We start from the raw sequence: 24,297 nt of genomic DNA, 5'->3' as shown, positions 1-24,297 counted from the left end.
AGAAAGTCTTAGCAGAAAGTAAGTCTAAAACTTGCTGCATGAAGCCCATGGGCAGCGGCTTAGAAAGTGTTAAGAGACAGCTTGGCAGTTAGCCAAAAAGAAAGATGCAATTCAAAAAAAAAGGAAGAAGAAGAAGAAGAAGAAGAAAAAGAAGAAGAAGAAGAAGAAGAAAGACCAGAAACCACTTCTCATAAATTCAAGTAGTCCTGTATATTTTTGAATAACCCAAGCAAATCATAGCAGTTTATTAAGTAATTATTTATTACTTTGAATTACTATGCATTTGATTCATGCAATCATTAATTGATTCATTCATTCAAATAACACTGAGCATGAATGGTGGGCCAAGGACTATTTTAGACACTAAGGATACAGTTGTGAATATGACCAGTAAATTTTGTGCATCATGGTCTTTATATTCACCTGGGGAAAATATATATTTAAAAAACAGAAAAATAAAAAAACAGATTGTGGCAAGTGCTATGAAAAAACCCCACAATTGTAGTGTAGGCATTAGAGTGTGATGGAAAGGAAGAGGGTCCACACTGATGGGGAGGGGGCTAAGCAGAAAAGCTCCTTTGAGGTAGTATTTATGCAAAAACGTGAACAGCCATTCTAACGTAAGGGGTGACAACATTAAGTGTAATGGTTTGAGGAAGCCACAGTCAGGCACGTTTCAAGAACAGAAAGGTCATTCATACACTGGTAGCAAGTGATGAGGGAGTGGGGCTTGATCTAAGCTTGGAGAAGTTGGTAGGCTGTTGCTGATGGGCAACTTTTGGGGACATGGTGTAAGAGTTTTAATTTTATTCAAAGAGAAATAAGAACCTACTCAATGTTTTAATGAAAAACCATGAAGTTTTATATATTTACATTTTAGATGACCTCTGGTGGGGTTGGAGAGTGAATGATAGAAGCACATCAGAAGAAGCAAGGAGACCTGGTAACAGGCTTTTTTGATTGTCCAGATGAGAGAGGATGGTGGAATGAGATACACAGGAAGTAGAACTAACTTCCTTTGATAGATTAGATGGGGGGAAAGTAGGGAAATGGAAGAAATCTACAATAATTTTAAGGCTTTGGACTGGAGCCAACTGAGAGAGATGTGACATCTTTTAACACAAGGAGCAAAAGAACAAAGTTTAGGGTGAGTCCAGAGCCATGATATCAGGCACACTGTGATGGCTCAATGATGGATCCAAATTAAGATGTCAAGTCCAAAGTACTCAACAGCATATATGAACCTGCAGCTCGGAGTGAATGATGAGGACTGGAGATGTAAAGCTGGAGGATTTAAACACAAGGTGGTGGTTCAGTGTTGTGGTTAAGAACTTGGGCTTTGCTGCCAGACTGCTTCAGCTTTGATTTGGGCTCTGCTCTTACTGGTTGAAGTCACTTAACCTCCCCGGACCTTAGCAATGAGGATAATAAACAATGCCAGGTGCATAGTGAGCGTTCAAAATGTTAGCATGGACATTATTCTTGTTTTGTTGTAATTATAGCATGGAAAGGGTGGAGGGTACTCAAGGGAAAAGGATAAATAGAGAAAAGATGAATCATTGGACTAAAACCAGAGGCACTCCAAAATTTAAAGGCCGAGTAGAGAAAGAAGTAGCTGACAAAGGAACAGACAAGGCATAGTCAATGGGGTAAGAGGAAAACCACAGTGAAACCAAAGTTGACTGTTAGGACAGAAGTTAAGACAAAGCCAGAAAATTACCCATACAGAGCCCAAACTGCAGGGGAATGGAGAATGAATAGGAACAGAGCAAGGGGAGACAGCCAATGAATACCATTTGTTTGGGAATTTTTTTCTGCAAAAGGGGTGATAAAAATAGGACAGTGGTAAGATGAAAATGTATTTTATAAAGTTGCATAATTTCAGATATAGAGTGAATCAAGTCTGCAGATACAATTTTGGACTCTGCAGTGTTTTAAAATAATTTGACCTTGAATGTGTTTAAACTTACACATGTGTTCTCAAAGACACTGTTGTAGCCGCCATTTCTGACCTTCATTCAGTTCACTCGTGGTAGAGGGAATTCCTGCCAGAGTTTTGCCCAGAGCATATGCGTCCATATGTAGAAGTGACCTAGCAGAAAGGGAGGTGCTGGGAGGGAGGAGATAGTTAGAGAAACATAGATCTTAAAAAGAGGAAAGGGAGTAAGATCCTGGGCACCCCTGGGGGAATTTATTTTTAACGTCTTGCTCTGTCACAGAGGGAGAAAACACAGAGGATGCCTATCTGTGCAGGTGGATGGGTTGGCAAAAGTCAGTATTTTTCTGATGACTTCTACCATCACTCTAATGAGTTTCAATAAATAGAAAAGGAATATGGGAGGTTTGAGAGGAGAGAAAGTGTTATAAAATAGCCATCTTAGTATGGTAGATCTGTTGGCCAGAAGATTAAGTTTAAAGAATTTGAAGTGACACCAACCATTGTTGTGTGTGGTTTTCACTGGTAATATACAGCTGCTCAGATGCAGGAGAGAAGAAAGTGGGGGGTGGTATTCAACTAAAGCTGAGGTTTTTCCAGGTGAGTATGATGGAAAGAGAAAGAAAAAAGAGAGAGAGAGCAGAAAGTGTTCGAAAAGTTATAAATATGATAACGGTGCATCAAATCTAAAGGTAAGGAGAGATGTAACGATAAGAGATGTAAAGAATTGTGGAAAAGTGATGGAGGCTATGGCAAGAAGGTCTCATTAGGCAAAAAGAAAAATGACTACAGTGCCCCTTTAGTAGGGTTACGTACTGCTTGGTGATGACGAGCTAGAAGGCATGACAGCGATGGCAAGTGGCTGGGTAGGAATGAGGTAACTTGACTATACATGTGAAGATAAAGGAGCCACCATGCCACCACGATAGATGGCTCATGCACTCGGAGGTTGGCATCCCCGGAAATAATGACAGGGTCTGAGTAGAGGGTAAGAGTGAGCCACGAGCTAAAGTTGACCACAAGAGGTTTGGCTAGGAGATCAAACAGTTGATGACAGGGGAGAGGTGACAGATAGTTAAGCCAAATGCCATGAGTTTCAGAATGAGCAAAATTTTTGAAAGAGTAAAGAGGACAAATCATTTGGAAGAGAAAGTGTAAAACAAGAAAAACGTCTCCATCTTTGAATTACGTGAGTGAAGAAGACAAAACAAACCAACAACGCCACCACTTTAAAGGACAGCAGTAGGACACTCCGTCGGGAGACAGCCAAAGTCTTTTAAGATAAAAGAAGCAAAGGGACATTTTCAAAAATGAAACTAAGAGCAAAGCAGAGTTTGCAGGTTGCAGGTCAGCCTTGAAAGACTCTGGAGGAGGTGATCGGATCAGAGGAGGGGATACAGGCAGCACAATGTATACGGGTTTATGGTCCAAAGACTCCAGGACTCCTGCCAATGAGTACGTCTCTACAGCAGCATGGGGATTCTTCATAGGAAGGTAGCTATCATTTTGGGGAATGGTTTTATTCCTTATAATCAGTGGGGTGGGATATCTACACCCTCCTGTCGCTCGTGCTGATGTGGGCCTTTGGGGCTGAGGACAGGGACAGACAGCCATGTGCAGTCCTCAGAGGGCTCCTCTCTCTTCACCACTCTACAGAACAAAGGGCATCATTGACCATTCTGTTTCAAAGTAATTCCATTTAAGCAAGCAAGATGATGTTTAATTAATTTTGTTAAGCATTGTAGCCAAAAGGATTTGTAAAATGTTTTGGGGCTTAGAGAGATAAAGCCAGAAAGCCTCAGTTACTAGATAATGCAACTAGTCTTAATAACTGATCCCCTAAGGGTTTCTGATAACCAAGCTCAGGCTCTATTAAGAAAATTATCATGAAACTAAAAGATATTTACCAAGGATAAGAAAGGCTGGACCTGGTAATTAATCCTTCTCGCTATTAAATAGAGATTAGGTCCTCATGAGACTGTTACAAATTTGCGCTCCCACAGTTCAACATAGATTTTGAAATATTGGAGAGAGTCCAAATAAGACCAAGAGAAAGGACTTTAAAATTATCCATGTTTTATAAGGAAAAGTGAAAGGCTTATCTATTTGGAAAAAGACAAGACTCGGGAATGATCATTTCTGCTTTCAATTCTATATTAGGACAAAGAATTTAGTTATCAAACTGTCATGAAACAGCTGCACTAGTAGACAGTGTTCTGAAGCCTAAAAACCACGTCACTTAAGGCAACAGGTCACTAAAGGATAGTGTGAAAATGTTATTTCTGGAAATAGAATCTTATAGGTTCAGCCAGAGCCTTTCAGAAAAGAAGGCACAAACACAGATGACACCTTTGTCACCTGACAATGTGTGCAGAGTATTAGATTAAATAACGGTGGAAGACGAAGAAATCTTGGGTATTTTCATGGCTATCCTATTCATCTATTTTTATCCTAAAGCACCTAAAAGAGCCTAAAACCTAGTGACAGGTAAACGGTCTTAGAATTTAAGAAACTGAGAGACACCACTGCCTTTTTACCTTCACTTTCAACCCTCAGGTGAGCTTAGTAACATCTGGGAACTTGACCCAATTTGGTTTTCTCTTTGTGTCACATGCGACACTGGATAACTTAATGTGTGAGTGTCACCCATCTGTGAATGAAGAAGTCCTCCGATGGAGAATGTGTTGAGAGAGTTAGCAACATATACACTGCTCTAACACACAGTGGGGGACATTGCTGGGACAGAGCCCGTGTGGAACTTGGATTCAGTTCTCTTTCCAGAAGCGCTTCTGAAAGTAGCTTCCATATCATGTGACACTGCAAGGAGGCAGGGAAGGAGTCCCTACTTCCCAGGATGGCCTCTCTGCTGTTGGAGAGGTCTTGGTAGATTCTGTACTTCATCCAGAATCACGGCTTCCATTACAAATAAACTGGTCCCAAGAAAAATACTGCACACTGAGAGCAAATCGTGTACAAGTGCGGAAGCAGGTGTGGGTGATGAGGGTAATGACCGTCAGCGCCCTGAATCCATGAGCAGCAAAGCTCGGGCTGGGGAGGGGGGATGGCAGGGAAGGCAGAAGGAGACGTGAGAGTCCTCAGGACAGACTTTCTCCTCCATCAGTGTGCCCTAAAGCACTTTCAAAATTCAATGCAGCTAGTCACTTCTGGTCAAGGAAAAAGGACTCCTGATGCACAGGTCAGAACCAGACTCCTGGATATATGGAAAGCATGCCAGAAGCCAGAATGCATGGTACAAGTTTCGTCTTCCTCTAGAACTTCCGCAGTGTGAATGGAGGTGAAGAATGGAAGTTTAATACAAACGTATTTTCTCTCCAAACCTGTAATAAAGCTGAATTTCACAAACCATGTCAGGTATCAGGAGCCTACAACAAATCTTGTATTCTGGGGGGAAAATGCTTTTATGTAATTTGATTTGTTTGGCTCTGATAGATAAAAGAGAGGAAAAAGGAGCCTTTCCCCCCCCCCCAAAACTCTCAGATCATATTTATGCATTGTTTCAGGACTTTTTTTTTTTTAATGGGCGTGCAGAGAGTTTATTGTTACGTTGCTCTCAGAGCATTCCAAGCAATCAAAATAATTTGGATTTTCTTTTCTTTTTTACTTACCCAACATTAAACAGGTAAGGCTTTTGCAACATTTACTGAATTTCTGTTAACATTAATGAAAAGTGAAGAAAGTAATTTAAGACATGCAAGGAAAATTATTTATTAGGACGATTCAAAAATAGTCATCTGTAGTATCACTGTGTACATTAACTTTTCTTAATTGGTGAACTTGTTATAGATGAAATATAGTCAAACCAACTTTTTCCATTTAAAATGTTTAAGGGGACACCTTGGCAATGACAACTCCTTTAACATAATTTCAAGAGCTCTATACATTATGTCATTTGGATTCTACTGCTTATTTGGAGTGACTATAACGTAATTTGGGGTTTCTAAAGACTGAGAAGCATTTCTCAAGGTTAGCTTTTCCAAACAGAAAATTGAGTGTTATAAATTCCACCTCCCACAGACCAGAATTCACAACCATTGGTCAGGGGCAAATACTACTGGCTCTGCGTCCTCAGTCACTTCGTGCCATTTCACCAAGTAGGAGCCAAAGGTAAGTTTTTACACTTGCTTTCTTCTTGGGTCAGAGACTTTTTTTTCTAGTATAATACTCTTTAAAGAAATAATTCAACTTGCTTTAATATCTCATGGTGAACTTTGATGCAATGGGTTGGGTTTAAGTTTGCTATTTTATGTTTATGTTATTCCTGGAAAATCCAAAATTTTGAATTAGCTCAGGAATTAATAGCATACAGTAAAATAGTTGATCTTAATAGTCAGGATGGATGCCAATAAAATTATAGTAGTTTCCAATATATTCCTTAAAGCAAGTCTTCTGACATAGACCATGGTTCTTGCCAGGATAACCAGGCACTATTGATTAGTATTGATTGAAATATTATGCAAAAGAAGAAAAAGGGGAGATTTCAGATGTTTAAAAATATACTGATGAGCCTATGGGAATTAGGCATTTGGAATGTCTTTTTAAGGTCTATATTTTAAAGTCTTATAGAAGCATAATTTTCAAAATATCGTGACATGGTGTGAAGTGCACAACAAATTCAAAGTCTCCACAAAGACACTACATTAAGTACTAGTATAGTCACTCGAAGGAAAAAACATTTTTTTAAAACTAAACCTCGAGAGGTGTTCTTCACAGTCCCAGGCTTTGCACAGACTTTTCACCGCCGATAGCTCTAGAGGATAGGCACAACGCAAGTAAGCTCTAAGAATGTGGACACTGACAATCAAATAAAAAGTATGAAGTGAGGAAAATAATCAGCAAGTGCACAATTACTTTGAACAATGAAAGGTGCCAGAAATGTCGAAGGAAAATATTTTTTCGAGGTTAGCGGTGACCACTGTGAATGCTCCCCACCTGAAAAGGGCAGTATGGTTCCTGGAAGATTTGTAAATCACACTGTTTGATTAAGTAGGACCTCGCTGGTGACTGCGTACAGCGGTCCCAAATCCCCAAGCTTGCAAAGAGCCCGGCCAAGGCAAGTAAAATAGAGGCTTCGTTTATCCAGTGTGAATAAGAAAATGATTTGAAGAAAGCATAGGAGGGAATAAAAAGGAGCTCCTTGTACTGCTTCTTATTCTCAGAGGGATTTCATATCCCTCTGCCTAAACCTGCTTCATAAAGACTTTCTTTCAAGTAACTGAAGGTCAGTTAGTCTGCCAGTGCATTCAAGTTTTAAAGTAATATTTATCATGAATTCCCTTCTACGTGTGTGCATACGTACAAACACCGGAGGTTCTGTTCTTGAAGTAAACCGAAGAAGTGTATCCAAAATACAAAACCTTTAAAATTAGACATGCTTGATAAAAAGTTTTACAAATGCTTTGCTTCCTCAGGAAAGGACCACCAGGTCACATTTTTGATAGGCCCAGCTGAGATGTTTAAAATTAAACGTGAGAGTTTTTTTTCTAAACTAAAATGTATTCAAAGGTGTACATACAGAACTAAAATAATTAAAATTATAAATGTTATACATATGTTAGACATATATACATATATATACATGTATAATATATTATTCATATATTATAAATATAATTAAAATGATAGGATTTTGATTGAATCCACCCGTAAAACAGGATGTTATCATGGAAAATGAGAATTGTGCTTAACAAAGAATTATAAAACAAAACACTTTTTCATCTTATGTGTGTGGAAATCCTCCTCTAAGGAAATCTTGCCAAATAGTATCTTTTAGACACGATTCTTATTGATTCTGAGTTTAAAGCTTAGATGGCTATTAAGAATTGAAAGAAAACACTAAGGACTAAAGGAAAAATAATTTTCTTTTCTGCTCCATTTAGTTAAGTTTGGAAAAGTATTGCATGAAATATTGATGCGTACACATATTCCATTATATATACATTAACGACACCCAGAGGCAACAAGGAAGTAAAAGGGGAAACAAACAAACAAACAAACACCTTCGTTATTTTGTCCGGGAAAGGCCATAGGTTTGAATGTGCAAGGAAGAGTTATGAGCCCCAGTCAGGTCACCAGCCAACCCTGTTTTGGTTTCCTCATCTGTAAAATGTAGTAAAAGGTACAGTCCTCCTCCTCCTCCCCTTCCTCCACCTCCTTCCTACTCCCAGAGTCGATGAAAGAAACTTAAAGCTTAGCAAAAGGTAAAATTCTAATGCAAAAGTTTTCGTGAATAAGTGCATTGCAATATCTCCACATCCCCTTTTCTCTGTGTTTCTCTATGAAGGAAACTTAATTTCACCGTAATTACAGTATCTACTGTAAAACCGTGGGTAGGTTTCTGATTAATTTGAACATTGGTATCATGAGGCTTCAGAATCCATAGAAGTCCATGTGTCATGTTTACCCATGATCCTGTAGGGAAAGCTACCGGCTTAGCTCCACCGCGCTGACGTTGATTTATCATTCCTATTTCGTGAAAAGTGTTCATAAGTTATTATCAATGAAATATGTATACATTTTGGCCTTTTTTTTGATTAGGAAAGCTTGAAAAATGAGAATGTTAGCAAGACTCGTTCTGGGACTTGTCCTCTTGGATGCTGCTGTGACTGCTCCTCGTCTAGAGCCCATCAACTACAGCTCAGAGACATACGATGCCGCTTCGGAGGACCTGGATAACTTCTACAGCTATGAAAACATACCTGTTGCTCAAGCTGAGGTAACTGACTCCTCCCACTCTTGAGACTTTTAAAAGCATGAGTATGGGGAATTATTGAGATGCGCTCCTTTCAAATAGTTTGTTGGTTATGTATAAATAGAGATGTTCCATCTTGATAATTCCATAGGAACCTCTCCTCCGGAATGTGTTCAATCTGTTGGAGGTTACCCTTGGGACATGCTTTTGCTTTCTCACAGTTCACTTCATTTCCTTTATATCTTCTCATAAAATTAAAACAACAACAACGAAAAAGAGTTTCTATCAGAACAAGAGAAAATTAAAGGAAAAAGGCAGTGAGGAAGAGTGGAAATAATACATATGCAATGGTGAGGAAGTTGGGGAGGTTTGGGGCAAAGAAAAAAGATGTGAGATTAAAATAAGTTGGAAGAAAATAAAAAGAATGCAAAGAATGGACAATGATTTGGAACTCCACTGTATTCCAAGAGTAAATGTGCTTTCCGAAATGACTGATTATCTCTCAGCGGTAATGTAGGCATTGGCAAGGTTACAGCCCATTACATAAATCTGATATGACATGTTTCTAATTAAATGTTAGGCTTTTTACATAACTAAAGGATACAGACTAATTTTTCTGAATCAGAAAACAAACAGACCTTGAAATGTTGGAGTGTAATTAATGTACAACATTGACAAAAACTAATTAAGAAGAAACCAACCAAAAGGGAAATTACATCACCTTCACAGGATCGTAACATATTTTGGGCGGTCATTCAAGTGTAAGTCTTCTTAGAATAATTACTTTTGATAACTGGGGAAATAAAATATTTGGACAAAAGCATATATTTAAATGGAACTTAGCTATATCTTTATTAAGAGGATAAACGTTCTCATTATTGTTTATGTTACCTGATGAAATTCAAGAATCAAATTTGCGCAATACAATAGTTTTCACATCTTCTTCCCAACTCCATTTTCCTTTCCGTCTCTCTCCCTCTTTTGCCCTACCTCCCCTCCACTCCTACTCTGTCTCCCTCTTTCTCTTTCCCTCTTTTTAGTAAAGTTTTAGGGTTATCAGAAGACCGCTTTTCTTCTGCAAAGTTGTGACTCTGTTTTCCAAGTCCTTGTTCACTGTTTGATTATTTTGCTGGTTGTCTTCCGTTATGTTAAGGGCATTTCCGTAGAGTGTATGGTCATTAACACCAGTCTTGCTGTACATGGTCCTGCTTCTTCGATCTAACGCATCAGTGGAGAGTATGAGGAGAAACTTTTCCAGGGCTTAACTCATCTGCGCTGCTTCTTTTCCCATCACGCATAGATATTTAAAAAAAAAAAGACTGCATATGTATCTGCAGTCATCTACTGAACTAAATATTGTAGTTTAAACTTGTCATGCCTCCAAAAGATATTTCATAGGGTCAAGAGGTTTGGTGAGTACTAAAAGTGAATCCTGTTTTGAGTAGGCCTGGGATCAGATTCTAGGGCATGCTCGAGGATGCCCTAGATAAAATTGTGAAGGAGAGGAGCTTTATCAGCAGACTTCTTTAAAGGCATTCCTTGCTGTCAGAACCCCTTTTTGCTGCACAGACATTCTCATGAGATTCTGAAGCTTTTTCTGCCATCAAGAAATTTAAGTTAATAAGTGTATCTCTAGAAAGAGGATTTAGTATACAACCCTTCCCCAGTATTTGCTTATTCTGATATAGCAACCTTCTTGCAAGGTACCAAATATGTGGCGTTGTGTTCCCTTCCCTCATTCAAGCATCTGAAATTTTCACGCTGGCCTAGCCAAACTCAGCATCCTTAACAACTGCAGGCCCCAGAGAGCTACTAAGTAATCTCTTGTTGCTGATTGAAATAGGTAAGTCAAGGCTGATTTAATAATCTTTTGTGATGAAGTCATCATCAGAAAACCAGCTTATAGATACATGATATGCATACATATATATAGAGATATCTACATATATATTTGTCTGTGTTATAATGAAAACATAATACATCTGAAAGCAAACTACGCATATTTTTTAAACGTTACCAAGTTGGTCCAGTAGCAAAAATCAATCAACCAACCCACTCGCCCACCACCTATGAAAACAAAAACAAAAACATTGTGATACAGTAAATAAAATGACATGAGGAACAAAATTCAGAACGTCAACTCAGATCTTAACAAATCTTTAGTGTAAGCTGCTTTACAAACAAAGAATATATAATTCCTTATAGAAAGATGTGAAATAAAGCCAATAGATCCAGTCATGTGAGTGGATTCTAGGATACAGTTACTCATATTATAAATTTCTAGAACTTAGTCTTGGAAATGCAGATTCTGGCAACTCCTGATAACCTTATTTGTCTCATCTTTATAAATTCAGAGTAATTGTTCTATATGTTACATATGTTCTTGATCCTATGTGATATTTTTTGCATGAACGCTGGTAACATACCCATATAAGGGACAGTTGATGAAAAATTCATGATAAACAAAGCACATGGAGAATGGTGGGATTGGGTTCTTTAGTTTTTTGTCCTCAATGCCAAGAGTTTGGTTCTGCCTATCTTAGCCTACAATTTATTTTTCATCTATAGAAAAGGCAACCTTATATTTTAAATTTCCAAATTTACAGAATAACTGAACAATGCTTCTGAAATATATACCAGTTTCTTTCTTCTAAATTCTAGCACTTGGCATCGTAGGCCAATATAGTAAACTTTCCAGGCTTTGAACAATTACTCCTTAAGGCCTCTGACATATGAGGTAGGCAGAATTCTAAGATGTCCCCTAAATGACCCATCCACTGGTCTGTCCAAGCCCTCTATAATTCTTAACATCATGGATATATTGGAATATCACTCCTATAATTAGGTTATTTTATATGGCATAACTGAAATTCAAAAAGAGAAGTTATCTTGGTTGGCTTGACCTATACTTGTGCTCCCTTTATAACAGTGTCTTGAGGTCAGGGACAAATTTTGAAGCATGAGAGAAATTCAAGGCAAGGGAAACTATATGTTGCTGGCTTTAAAAATGGATGGGTCCCCATAACAAGGAATGCAGGAAGTCTCTAAATTTTGAGAGAAACTGACAGCCACTGAGCACATGGAAACCACAGCCCTATAGGTACAAGGAACCCAGAGCTTCACCTGAGATCACAGCCCTGGCCATTAACCTTGACTTGGGCCTTGTGAGACCCTGAGCAGAGAACCCAGTCAGGCCATCCCTGGACTTGACCCACAGAAACTGCCAGTTTTAAACTGCTGAGTGTATGGTAATTTGTCTTGTAGCCATAGAAAATGAATACAATCTGTAATAATGTAAATTTTTTCCTGAAACCCAAATTTGAATTATACTGCTGCAAGGCTTGCATTTATGAATCCAATGATTTATCTAGAAATAAGCCAGATCATCCCCCAAATCCCAGAGTTAGAATCTCAATAGGGCTTTGTTGATTTCTACTGGTGGTAGTATATTCATTACCTCCCTAGTGATTAGAAAGGGTCATGAAAGAATTTCTGGTTTTGAAAGTCTTATGCAGTAACAGTAGTCCAGACTGCTGATTTATATGATTTCTGATGATTTAGAATATCCAGGATCTGGATTCTATATTAGGAACAGATCGGAGGCCCAACAATTCTATCATGATGCTCTATGTTACCCAATGGATAATAGATAAATTTGCTGGTATAATATAAAATTGTTGCAGGTTTTTTTTACTTAGCTTTTATTTTACTTTAATGGTATAAGTAGGAATTGGATATAAGCTATAAGACCAAAATATGAACTTTTTGTTTTCTGATGAATATTAGCTAAGCTTGATTGAGCACTTATTACACGCTGAGTACTATTCTCGGCCTGTCACATACATGATCTCATTTCTGACAACAAAACTAGGAAGTGCTATTGTCATTTTCGTTGAATAGATGAGAATATTGAGATAAAGAGTAGGTAAGTAACTTGACTAAGATTATAGTTATTAATGACATATAATTATGGTGATATTATCTTCTCATATCAGAAAATAATTTCCAGCAGGTTAATAAAAAATTATACTATCCTCCCTCTGTTTTCTACCGTTTTCCAAATTGTCCTTTTAACTTGATATTTGTTTTAGTTGAACTGAATGCTGGTGCTCCCACATTGCTAAAAGAGAAAGAAAGCATTGTTCTATGGGTGAATAATGTAAACTGGAAGTAACCTTGATAGACAGTTGACTTACCTAATTACTGTGAAAAAGAATGGCTTAAGTCAACTACTTCAAAGAATAATTGTAGATAGGCATTCTTCAACATAGTATATCTATGTTATGGGCTAGCCATCTATTATCTATCTATCATCTATCTATCTATTTACTCTCTATATAGATACAGATATGTAGAATCATACATATTTGGTGGCTTGGAATGCAGAGAAACATTTTGCTATTTTCTTTGAAGATTTCATCAGAACACAGTTCAAAATTTGGTATTCTCTGATTGAGTTAAATTGAGTCTGTGTTTTTGACTAAGGTAGGTATTTGGTGTTTCCATTTTCATTGTATAGTTTTGGGGTTATTGATTTTTCATTTCTCTTAGGTGTAAGATAAACACTGGCCCTGCCCATGAGTTATTTCTTTTGCCCAGAAAAGTCCTCAGTGGCTATGCTAATATTTATGGAGGATATAAACTACCATTCCTGCAGTAAGTTCTCCTTGGCTCCATCCAATCAGACTGATCCTGCCCTATCCTTACTTTACCCTTATAGAATTACTTTTACTTAATCTGCAGTAGACACCATGAATGTTATAGTACAAGCTACGTGGAGCACTTGATTGTATTTAATGTGGGACAGTATGAAGGGCATTTCCATGATGGCATACAATTCTCTCCAGGATCATATGGAGTAGAAATTTCTCTCAGGCCTCGGTGTCCAAGTGGATTGCAAATTTTAAGGAAGTTGCTTATTTTTTGGGCTCTACATCTTGTAACTAACTGTGCTTGTCATTTTGCTCAGAAATCCGGGGCCTAAGTTTTGCCTTATTCTTTCCTCATTTTATTTATTTGTTTATTTATTTATTTATTTATTTAGCTTTATTTATTCGAGAGAGAGAGAGAGAGAGAGAATGAGTGGGGGAAGGGGTGGAGGGAGAGAATCTTCAAACAGACACCCCACTGAGCAAGAAGCTCGAAGCGGGGTTTTATCTCAGGACCCACGAGATCATGACCTGAGCCGAAACCAAGAGTTGGGCGCTTAACTGACTGAGGCACCCAGGCGCCCCTCCTCATTTTATATTACTTTCCTCAGCTTTACTTTCTTATCATCGTAATGTCTTTGTATAGATTGAAGCATTACCACACATGCTTTTAGAACTGCCTCATATACTTCCATAAATAAATAACAATAGCAACTAATAACGGGTTATCGGTAATAATTGACCAATAGGAAATGTTTTGAATGAGAGATGCTTTCCTTGCTATTACTCTCCGTTGATCTTAAAATTAGCCCATTTTTTCCTCTTTCATAAAGAGAACAAGTAGCTAAATTGTTTAAAATCATCCTTAGAAAGAAAACCTCCATTGAAACAAATTCATTTTAAAAATAGGTTTCAGAGATGAAGAACCTGTAAGATTCATCAAAGGAATGAAAATTAAATCTAGCGGAATTATAGAAATGGACAAAAACTCAGTGAACAAACTCAGTTGTATCCAGTAACAGTTGAACAATGGTTTCTTTTCAGTTGCCATCATGGCAATATGGTGCGATGCAAATAATTTTAGAATAAATGTTGATGCCCTGTAACACTAGAAATTGCTCAAGTAGAATGAAATTAATTTGGGGCTACTTATTGAATGAATGTCCACTGTAGATAATGGTATATAAAAAGTATTTTTAATTAGGTTATCTAAATATAATAAATTGGTATAGAACTTTGGTAATGCTAACAGGTAGCTTATTTCAAAAACTATCTCTGTATTTTCTGAACAAGTAATTAAATTAGTAATATTTCTACTATTTATTTCCTCTGGTGATGAAGGCACGGAATACTTTTATCCTTATATTTGAAAGGATGTCTCACTTTGGCCAATTTATACAATACATTTTAAAGTTTCAAACTTATGGTTTGCATATAAAGCACTTTTTATTGGAAGAAATAACTTAAACTCAACCTGAATTAAATGTTCTTTTCAGAATTTGGGAACAAATAAAAGCTAATCTTTCCCTTCACTCTCCCTCTTCACCAAAGACACTCTGGAGGAAGGGAGGGAAGAATTTTGCTGATGAGCTTTTAATATGGTTGTCTGATTGACTTACCATATGCTTCTTTTAAAAACAGTGTTACACTTTTTGAATGTTATTTTAAAACTATTGGAAAGTTTTTAAAAATGTAGTAACAAACATACACGATGATACAGGTTCATCAGGAAACAAAGGAACACTGAGGGTCTTTGTCAGTGACTCGGTTGTATTTGCATTATACCTTATTTATGAGTCCACAAACGTAAGTTAATCCTCACAACTTTCCCTTGAAATGATAAATTATTCTATTATTATTATGAAGAGCAATTGAGGATCAGAATTTTGCTCAAGGTTATTCAGCTAGTAAGTTTCAGAGTAAAATTTAAACCAGATTGTTTCAATGCCAAAGCAGAAAGACTTTGGCATTAAAAGCTTCCATTATTTTCCTTTTTCTTGTCTTTAATCTTTACTTCTTTTAGCTGTGTCCAATGTTGAGCTTTCTCTCCCCTGGAATTAAGTAATTTGATTGCTAGGAATCACAAAAGCAAGAATTTTCAAGCGATTATAACTAACACAATATCTAAGCATCTGTCTTAGCTGTCAAAGTATTTAAAGGAGCGAAAGGTAAGACAATCCTTCTGAACTAAAAGCTGCTTTGTGAGAAATGTGGCGATTGAGCAATCTTTGCCAAACACATTTCTTCCTTGCCCATTTTCAAGATAAAATAGAAAGTAAGATACAGCTTTCATTGCCAGTCTTCACAGTCACATTCTTTTAGATAATTAGCATGGGTCACTTAAATCAATTTGAGCACCAGGCGCAATGTTTAGGGAAGAATTCCATTGCACTGAAGATATCCACATGCCAGTCTATGAAACCCCTAAGAATACATCTTTAGTAACCAGGCTGACGACCTCAGAGCCTTTTAACGCCTTTGGAAGCCAACTGTTGACATAATGGTAATGACAAGGAATAGCTTCAAGATTTATTATCAACTGTGTGGGACAATTTTGGAAAAAGATAAATTTAAAATTCCATTCTGTTTAACAAACACCTTAGTCTGTGTTAGAGTGAAAATCCATTTTTTTTTTTTAATGAGAAGCAGTCCTATAATTTAAATATTATCTGCTGAAGGCCTGGGCCTGGTTAGGAACTGACTGACACCAGCGAGCCTCCTAATCCGAGTGACTATATCGGTGGGGACCCTTCTTCCCAGACCTGACTTTGCCTGGGCATTTAAACTATTAAAGCACACACTACGAAGAATCATGAAAGAAACCACTGGCTTTGGGTGTTTCTCATGTAGAAACCTGTTTCATCCTTAAGATGTGGTTTGTCGCAGTGTTGAGTGACATGGGTCCTGGAGTGAGACTCCCTGCGTGTCAGTCCCAGGTCTGGATACCACTGTACAGCCTTGGAAAATCGTACAAGCCTGCTGAGCTTCAGCTTCCTGTTTATAAGCTACCTCATGAGAATGAGGTAAGACACACTTGGTAACTGCTTAACGTAGAGCTCGGCACACGGTAAATGTTTCATAAAGTTTAGTAGCTTTGTCATCAAATGACTCATTCAGGCAATAGCCACTGAAGCCCATGCACCGTGCGGGGGGCAGGGAAGCCTTCACGGAAGGGGTGGGATTTCAGCTGTAATTAAGACTGCAGCGGGCATGAGCTCACTTTAGATCTGCCTTCCGGTCTTTTGCTGGGAGCCAAGAACTGGGGCAGGTAGATCACACCAGGTCTTCTCTGTCCCTCAGTATCTCTCAGTCTACTTGTCTTACAAATACATCTCTTCAACACAGTAGAGGAAGTGAAAAAAGATGTGTGTGTGTGTGTATAAGATCTGTAGTTATCATATATATATATTTATATTTATATACATTTATATATATATATAAAAGATCTGTAGTTATCTCGTGAGACATAAAGGCTTCTATGAATTCTGTCACAAAATATATATGCTGAGAAATTATGCCCCAAATCCGTCCTCAGTTGCAGACCTGACAGCAAACCTGAGACATGTGATTTTACTTGTGTGTTTATCCACCACAGTATTTGAGGCTGCTTACATGAATAAAAGCTGTAATGTGTACAGCAGTAGATATATAGATATATAGTAAGTAATGTAGACATAGATAAAATATATAATCTGCATACATCAGTATCATCTCATAAAATAATTTCTAAAACTATATAATACACTGTATATTGTGTTATGTTCTCCACAATATCACATCTTGTATATGTATACAGATTATATATATATAAAATATATATTATTAAGTATGTATTATTTTACATTATTTCATGAAAAATATAAATTAAGAAAGTGAAGCAAAGAAAAAAGAAATAAGAGTTGGGAACATAATATGAAGCCAGGAATCAGGTACATATATAAAAATGCATATTATTTTGTACTGTAACACATATAGATACATATAATACTGAATTTTTTCTGGGCAATTGGTGTTAGGTTTTAAGAGACCCCATAAAAATTCCTCCTAATGTACTGCCTAACTTCAGACCCAGTTCAGTAACAGAAATGAAACTCAGACAAATAGTTCAAAATTTCTCCTTTACTATGGATAAAGACTGGATTGAAATATACAACTTAGGTATGAAGCAATAATGAGCAGCCTAATATAAAATTCCAGAAGTAGATAAGCCATCAGTCTTAGGCAACGGTGGTTAACCACAGTCCTCAGATGAGTGCCTGATCCAGTAAATCTTAGTGCACAGAGGGCCAAAACGGTATTTCTTGACAGGCAGGAAATTCCGCTGAAAGGGAGGGTGAACCACTCAGGCCTAGTATCTTCTCCCACCCACCAATTAGCCTAGTCATTCTTCCTCAGGAAGTGTGAGTAAAGGAGCCAACAGAGGATACACCCACTTCCCAGGATGGCAGCCTTTAAGCCATTAAGCTTAACTATTAAGTTCAATATAACTCTTCCCTTCAACAAAAAACTTCCCATTTTTAGGACGATCATGCCCCTGCCTTTATGAGACCCACCCCCATGCCAACCACCACTCTTAGGTGTCTTCTGACGGAATGTAGATTTTGATCTCAGAAGCTCTAAACTGGATCCAAGAGCATCAATGAATTTATCTCAAAGGCCTTCCTGTACCTGAGATTGACATTTTACCCCCAGTTCTAGGTTCTACCTCAAATTATATCCAGCCACATTAATAATAGGGCTTAGGAAAGACTCCGAAATGAAATTAAATGCTAAGTAAATATACTCAAAAAAAAAAAAATTCCAGAAACATCAAGATAACACAAATATGTATATATTTCCCCTACTTCTGCAAAGTTTTTGAGGAAAGATAATTACAGATTAACCTCTTCTGCAAATTAAAGTCTTAACTTGTTTAAATCCAAAGAGATTACTGCACAAAATCAGAATTGCTTGACTTTGATTTAAAAACCCAAAGAATAGATAGTCCAAAACTTCCTTTTTCTAATTCCTTTTGCTTTCTCTTCATCTTGCCTGGGCCAAGCTGGACTGTCAGTAATGACAACATGAGTGCATTCTTCCAGGTACACGTAGTTCCTTCAGAGGCACAGCCTTTGTTATTAGCTCATTACCAACTGTCCCATGACCTTAATATTAAAAAGAGTAGAGCATTAAGTGCACACACAGAATTATCACAAAACTGACCCTATTTTAAAGAACAAGTTAATCCTGAGTCTGCAAAATAATTATTCTGAGCAAAAGTATATTCCCCAAAACCAGTACATAGTGTGGGCAGACACTCAAGCAGAGACTGGGTGGTACCTAAGAAAAATTAGGAGATGGGAAAAAAAATCTTGGTGTAGCCTCATCCAGATGTTGGTCAGCTTATGTTTATTGTCCCTGGTTTGCAAATTTTGAGCTCAAACACTCAGAGAAATCTTCCATCAGGAGTTAAATTATGGCACTGTTGCACCGTTCTTAGAGTAGCTGTTCTCAAAACGTAGTTCCTGAATGGACAATATCAGCATCACCTGGGAGCTGGTCAGGAATGCAAATTCTCAGGTCCCACCCCAGACCTAATGAATCAGAAACTCCAGAGGGCCAGTGATCAGGGATTTAACTCTTCCTGGTCATTCTGAGGGATCCGTGGTTTGAGCAGCACTGAACTAGGAAACATCCCCTAATATAATGGCTCTTTTCTCAGACCAGCATTTGAGACACTCCTGTTTTCCAGAATGATTTTAAAACATATGATGGCGGCCAGCCCAGTCACCAGGTCAATCAGAAGTTTCCTCCTTTTTTTGCATACTCAACTCAAAGCCTTTGAACGTCTATTTTCCTGCTAACCCCGGGTTTCTGGCACCTGATGCTGCCTTGTGTATTCTCTCAGGTGACAGATGATCTTGTGAGCAAGAATTTTCGGCCGGTGGGGTTCTTCAGCCTGAAAGCTATGCCAGTGGCTTCTCCTTGGCTTCCTGCTCTGGAATCCAAGAAGTCTACCTCCCAGAGAGCTTTCTCTTCTTCCCCATGTTTTCTTTCAGCCGGGGCATCAACCTCAGCAGATTCTTGAACTGAAGCTGTCATGAATGTTTGTGAAGTCTCTGGCCCCTGGGAGCCAGGGTAAAACAATCCTTCTACCACATTCTCATCAAGACTTAACTAACCTTTCAAAGTTCCAGGACTTAATTAGCATTTCTGTCTTCCACGTCCTTTTCAGTGGAGTACATTTCCTCTCTTAGTGTAAAGGTTCTCAACTTCGGCCACATATTTTTCATCACCTCTAGAGCTTTTAGAAGTCCTAATGCCTAGGCCACACCTCAAACTATTGAAATCAGAATCTCTCCGGACGGGCCCAGATCAGGTGTTTGACTTCCCTCAGCTCTTCTTTTAGTGTGAGTCAGTTGTTGTTGGTTTTTTGTTTTTTGTTTTGTTTTTTTCTGAATTATTTCAATCCACATTTACTTTGGATGCCATACTGCCCTAGGACTGTGTGCTAGAGGTATGCCTTCTCATTTCTTTCTGATCCAGACTTTTGTTTTTCTAACATAGTCCTATAGATTTTGTCTTGTGGCATCTAACACAGGGACATATATATATATATATGTGCACCTGGGTGGCTCAGTCGACCAAGTGGCTGGTTCATGATTTCGGCTCAGGTCATGATTCATGGGCCATGAGATCAAGCCTGAGTTGGCTCCTCGCTCATCAGGGAGTCTGTTTGAGATTCTCCCTCTCTGCTCCTCTCCCCACTCACACTCATTCTCTCTCATATAAATAAATAAATCTTTAAAAAATTAGTAAATTATGGGCACCCGGGTGGCACAGTCCATTAAGCATCCAACTCTTAATTTCAGCTCAACTCATGGTCTCAGGGTCCTGGGACTGAACTTCCACACGCAGCACGGAGTCTGCTTGGGATTCTCACTCTCCCTCTGCCCCTCCCCTCCCAAATGAATAAATAAACAAAATCTTAACATTTTTTTTAAAAGATTAGTAAATTGTAAGTCTTCCAGAAGTAACATTGTTCAAACATTTTTTGGAACTTGTCATATTTTTGAGTTGGGTAATCCTACCCTGAACATGTTCTCCCATCACACTAATATCTAATCTAAGATTGAAATTGACCTGTTATTTTCCTGCCTGACTCCCTTTTAATATTCCAGTTTTCACTGGATCTTCCCCAATTCTACAAATTCATCATTTCAATACACCTAGGACAAGTTCTGGTTAACCTTGTCTTGAGTTTGCCAGGAATACATGGGCTTACCTTGTGTTTGTTAAAGTCCACACACACAGGCATGGAAATAGTGCAAGAATTATTGCTTGGTAATGTTGTCACCCACCAGGTTGTGCAACCACTGGGTTTTGATGTCAATGCAGCCAGTATGAGATGCAGATAGATGAACTCTAAAAGATAACCACAGTGACACCATGCCAGTCTCTCTGCTCAAAATAAGTGGTTGCAAATATATATTATACACTCCATTTCTTAACTGTAATATATGAGAAGAAGAATACAGAAAATATATATAAAAGATATTGAGGCTGGATCAACTTTTCTTGTGTGTTTTCTTTGGAGTTATGATATCAAAACTCTGAGTAAAGACATAAATATCAAAGAAATTAAAATCCAGGACATTTAAGATAAAAATCCTTCCACTAAAACTATATTGAATCTATAACATATAAAAAGACATAAAGGAAGTTGAAGGGAATTGGTACATTTGGTACTGAGAGAAAAAAAGAAAGATCATAAAATCAAATATTTTCAAGGTCAATTAACTACTATTCGGCAGCCTTCTCCTATTGGCAGGGTGATTCAATCATAGTAATAATAGCAAAAATTTATGCTTGTCAAGAAAGTTAAAGATTCCGATACCTTGAAAAACAGTTCTTCCTTTGCCTCATGCTATTGCAGAGGTGATTTACCTAGAGTCCTTTGTTCTGGTTCTATGGTTATCAACAATCTTTTGATCATAATAGCTTCTCAGGTGAGACTACGGAGGCTACAGAGACTGGTGGCAGTAGGAAGATTCAGGTCAGCTTTCTGGTTTAGTACAATTTTGGGGTTTAAAGTAATTCTGCCCTAAAAGATAAAGTCAGATTTCTAAGTTTGTAAAATTGTGTAAGGCTTTACCATTGAAATTGGACAGCAGAAACAAATTAACATACTAATTATCTCTTTCAAAAATGATTGGCTATTAGCTGGTCCTCCCTGAGACATCCTTTATCAGTGCACATATTAGCCTATTCAAAATGTCTATTATTACCCTCTGATGATATATACATCATCATCATCATCACCATGAGTGAATAGCAATTTCATGTAGAGAAGTTCTACATATGAAAAGGCATGGCTTATTATGCTCTGTGAATCGATAAAGTCTGTGTTAGAAGGAACAATTTGCTTTGCGTTAGCATAAGAAAGATTGAAATTTAAAAGAAAAATACGAAATTACTCCATCATAAAAAACAAAAAACAACTAGAGTCTAGAGGGTTCCAAATCTCTTAGTTTTCAGTCCAACTTCTTGTTTTCAATTACTGTGATTGACTTTCCCCCTACCCGTATCCTCATGAGATTACTGATTTCAGCCTACACTAAATTGTCTTTCTGGCATCCTTACTTGGGGAACAAGGACAGTAAGGGGAAAGGGAATGTGAACTGGCTTTGTTATTAGATGTGTCTAAAGCCTTTGCCAAAGTTCCCTACCAATATTATTTAGAGACATTCAACTAGAACTAGATGATACATTTTGTGAGAACTCGGATATTGAAAATCTATTAAGTTTCTGGAGCCTAACAGGATGATGGTGAATGAAGACCTCAATAAACTGGGATAAAACTGAAGTAGAATTTTTTTCTGGCAACTAAAAATGGAATATTGCCACTTCTGACAAAAAAGAAAGGAAATGAGAAAATAAACATGTGAACAACAAAATACTGTGGTCCCAGAAGAGAGACACGGATTAGAGAAGGTATGATTAAATGAAACCTTCAAATCATCAGCTCTCTTTTTTGCATTAAAATTTTCATTTAAACATTATATTAAATACAAAGAAGCGTGACCATTTAGAGTTACAAATTTATGATGAATCACCATCTATTAGGATAGATTTTTAAAAATATGAAAGAACTCACATGTTTTCAGAAATACATCCTAGCAAGTCAATATCAACTATTATGATTTTATGGCTTCGAAGTAAATAGAAAGTGATTAACTAATTTTGATATTGGACTTGTAGATATTTACTCCTTATATAGATTTATTAACTCTGATTTATATAGATTTATTAACTCTGATTTAATCCAGTTAATAAAATACTGAGCTTTAAAAATAAGTAAATTGAAATAATGGTGAATTCACTCAAATGTGGTAGTATACTATTTCAGCAAGTACGCCACCAAATCGGCAAGATCAAAGAAAAGTTATTTATAAAAAAGAAATCAGAGAGAATAGAGTGACAACAAAAATAGGCATTTATTATTTTTTTTCTAAAGTCAGTGATACGTGCTAGGTAAATCAACCCATAAAAGCATTAAAAAATAGTTCCCTCAGTATGAATAAGAAATGGATAAGAAAACAAAAATTGAAAAGATGTATATTAGGGCAAGTTACATCAGCAAACAAGCCCCAAATCCCAATGGCTCTACACAATAAAAATTTGTATCTTGCTGACATGACTGTCCAACGCAGGTCAACAGGTTACAGTCTTCCAAGTAGTTATTCAGGGATTCAAACTTCTTTCATGCTAGAACTTCACCATCTTTACCTTGGGACTTCAAGGTCACACTGGTATCTTCTGTTGACAGATTGTGAAAGTATCCTTGCTCCTCACTAATTTGGACCAGATTTGCTGCATGACTTCCTTTTGCATTCAGTTGGCTAAAACTAGCCACATGACCTAAGCCACATTCAAAGAAAGTGGAAAATGTACTTGAGCTGAATGCCCAGGAGGAAAATGAAACTGTGGTGAATACATAGAACTGTCTTAGCCATCATGTTCAACCAGACTAAAGTTTCATTCTGACATAATACTTCTTTCTCACAAAAGTGAGAATTATAATAAATGCTACTTGAATTTTACAATCCACCCACATCGATGTTATATGATATTTTTCATACTTGTCAATATCAGGGGAAGACTGGATGACTGTCAAGTGCTCCCACAGGGCAACATGCCTTGGTATGGTCTTCAGCCTATAGGATCAGCAATTGACTAACATCATCAGTGATGATCAAATCAGATTGTAGGTTGATGAAGGATGCCAAAGCAAAAATTAGATGAGGCTTAAAATTTGTTCGATAAAGTCCATTTATGAATTTATCATGGGAAGGCATTTCCGCGTGATCATAAGGCTCATTTCCATGATCCAGAATCCCTCTTTCTCAGAATGCAGGTACCTACTAAGAAGCTAGATTATTCAGCAGACATTTATTTGGCTGAGTACAGAATCAAAATTAAGTAAATTAAGGCAGTCTTGTGGCAGCTCTAATTAGATTCAAATCCTGGCCTTACTACTTAGAAATCATGTAACCTCTGACAATTTACCCATCCCTGGTCTCAGTTTACAAATCTATTAATGTGCACAATACTGCACCTGCTACATGAGTTCTTCTGATAATTACATGTAACTCAATGGAAAGGACATACCGTCTCTCACACAGTGAATATTCAATCCATGCTAGTTATTTTCATCTAGCCCCTGAGGAGAGTCAATAAAACTTCTTTTGATACCAGAGATGATCTCTTCAGTGACTTTTGTGTATATTCAACAAATTTAATATTTCTCTCCTCCAAACAATGTTGGCCACAATAATAAGCCATTCTTTCCTGAACTTGAATTTTTTTCAGGCTGCCACCCTCTTCATTTCATTTTTTCTTTCCTTAGCTGTACTATTACCACTGGTAAGTCAAGAGTCAGGAAGCTGCTCCCAAACACTTGGGAAGAATGGTCTTTTCTTGTGCATTTTTAAGGTCAGTTTTATAACATGAGAACAATCTAA

General features: G+C 37.5%; 1 protein-coding gene across 1 annotated transcript in view; it reads left to right on the top strand.

Annotated features, from left to right (window-relative positions):
* Positions 1–8,504: 8,504 nt before the first annotated feature.
* Positions 8,505–24,297, top strand: part of EPYC (epiphycan) — a 32,720-nt gene continuing 16,927 nt past the window's right edge. Inside the window, exon 1 of the mRNA XM_008687678.2 lies at positions 8,505–8,669. Coding sequence (XP_008685900.1) covers positions 8,505–8,669 — 165 coding nt within the window. The remainder of the gene's footprint in view (positions 8,670–24,297) is intronic.

Source organism: Ursus maritimus, unplaced genomic scaffold (assembly GCF_017311325.1).
Source record: "Ursus maritimus isolate PB19 unplaced genomic scaffold, ASM1731132v1 scaffold_21, whole genome shotgun sequence".
In the NCBI taxonomy this organism is placed as follows: Eukaryota; Metazoa; Chordata; class Mammalia; order Carnivora; family Ursidae; genus Ursus; species Ursus maritimus.
The sequence above is the reverse complement of the archived record's forward strand: the minus strand, read 5'-3'. Positions and strand labels throughout refer to the sequence as shown.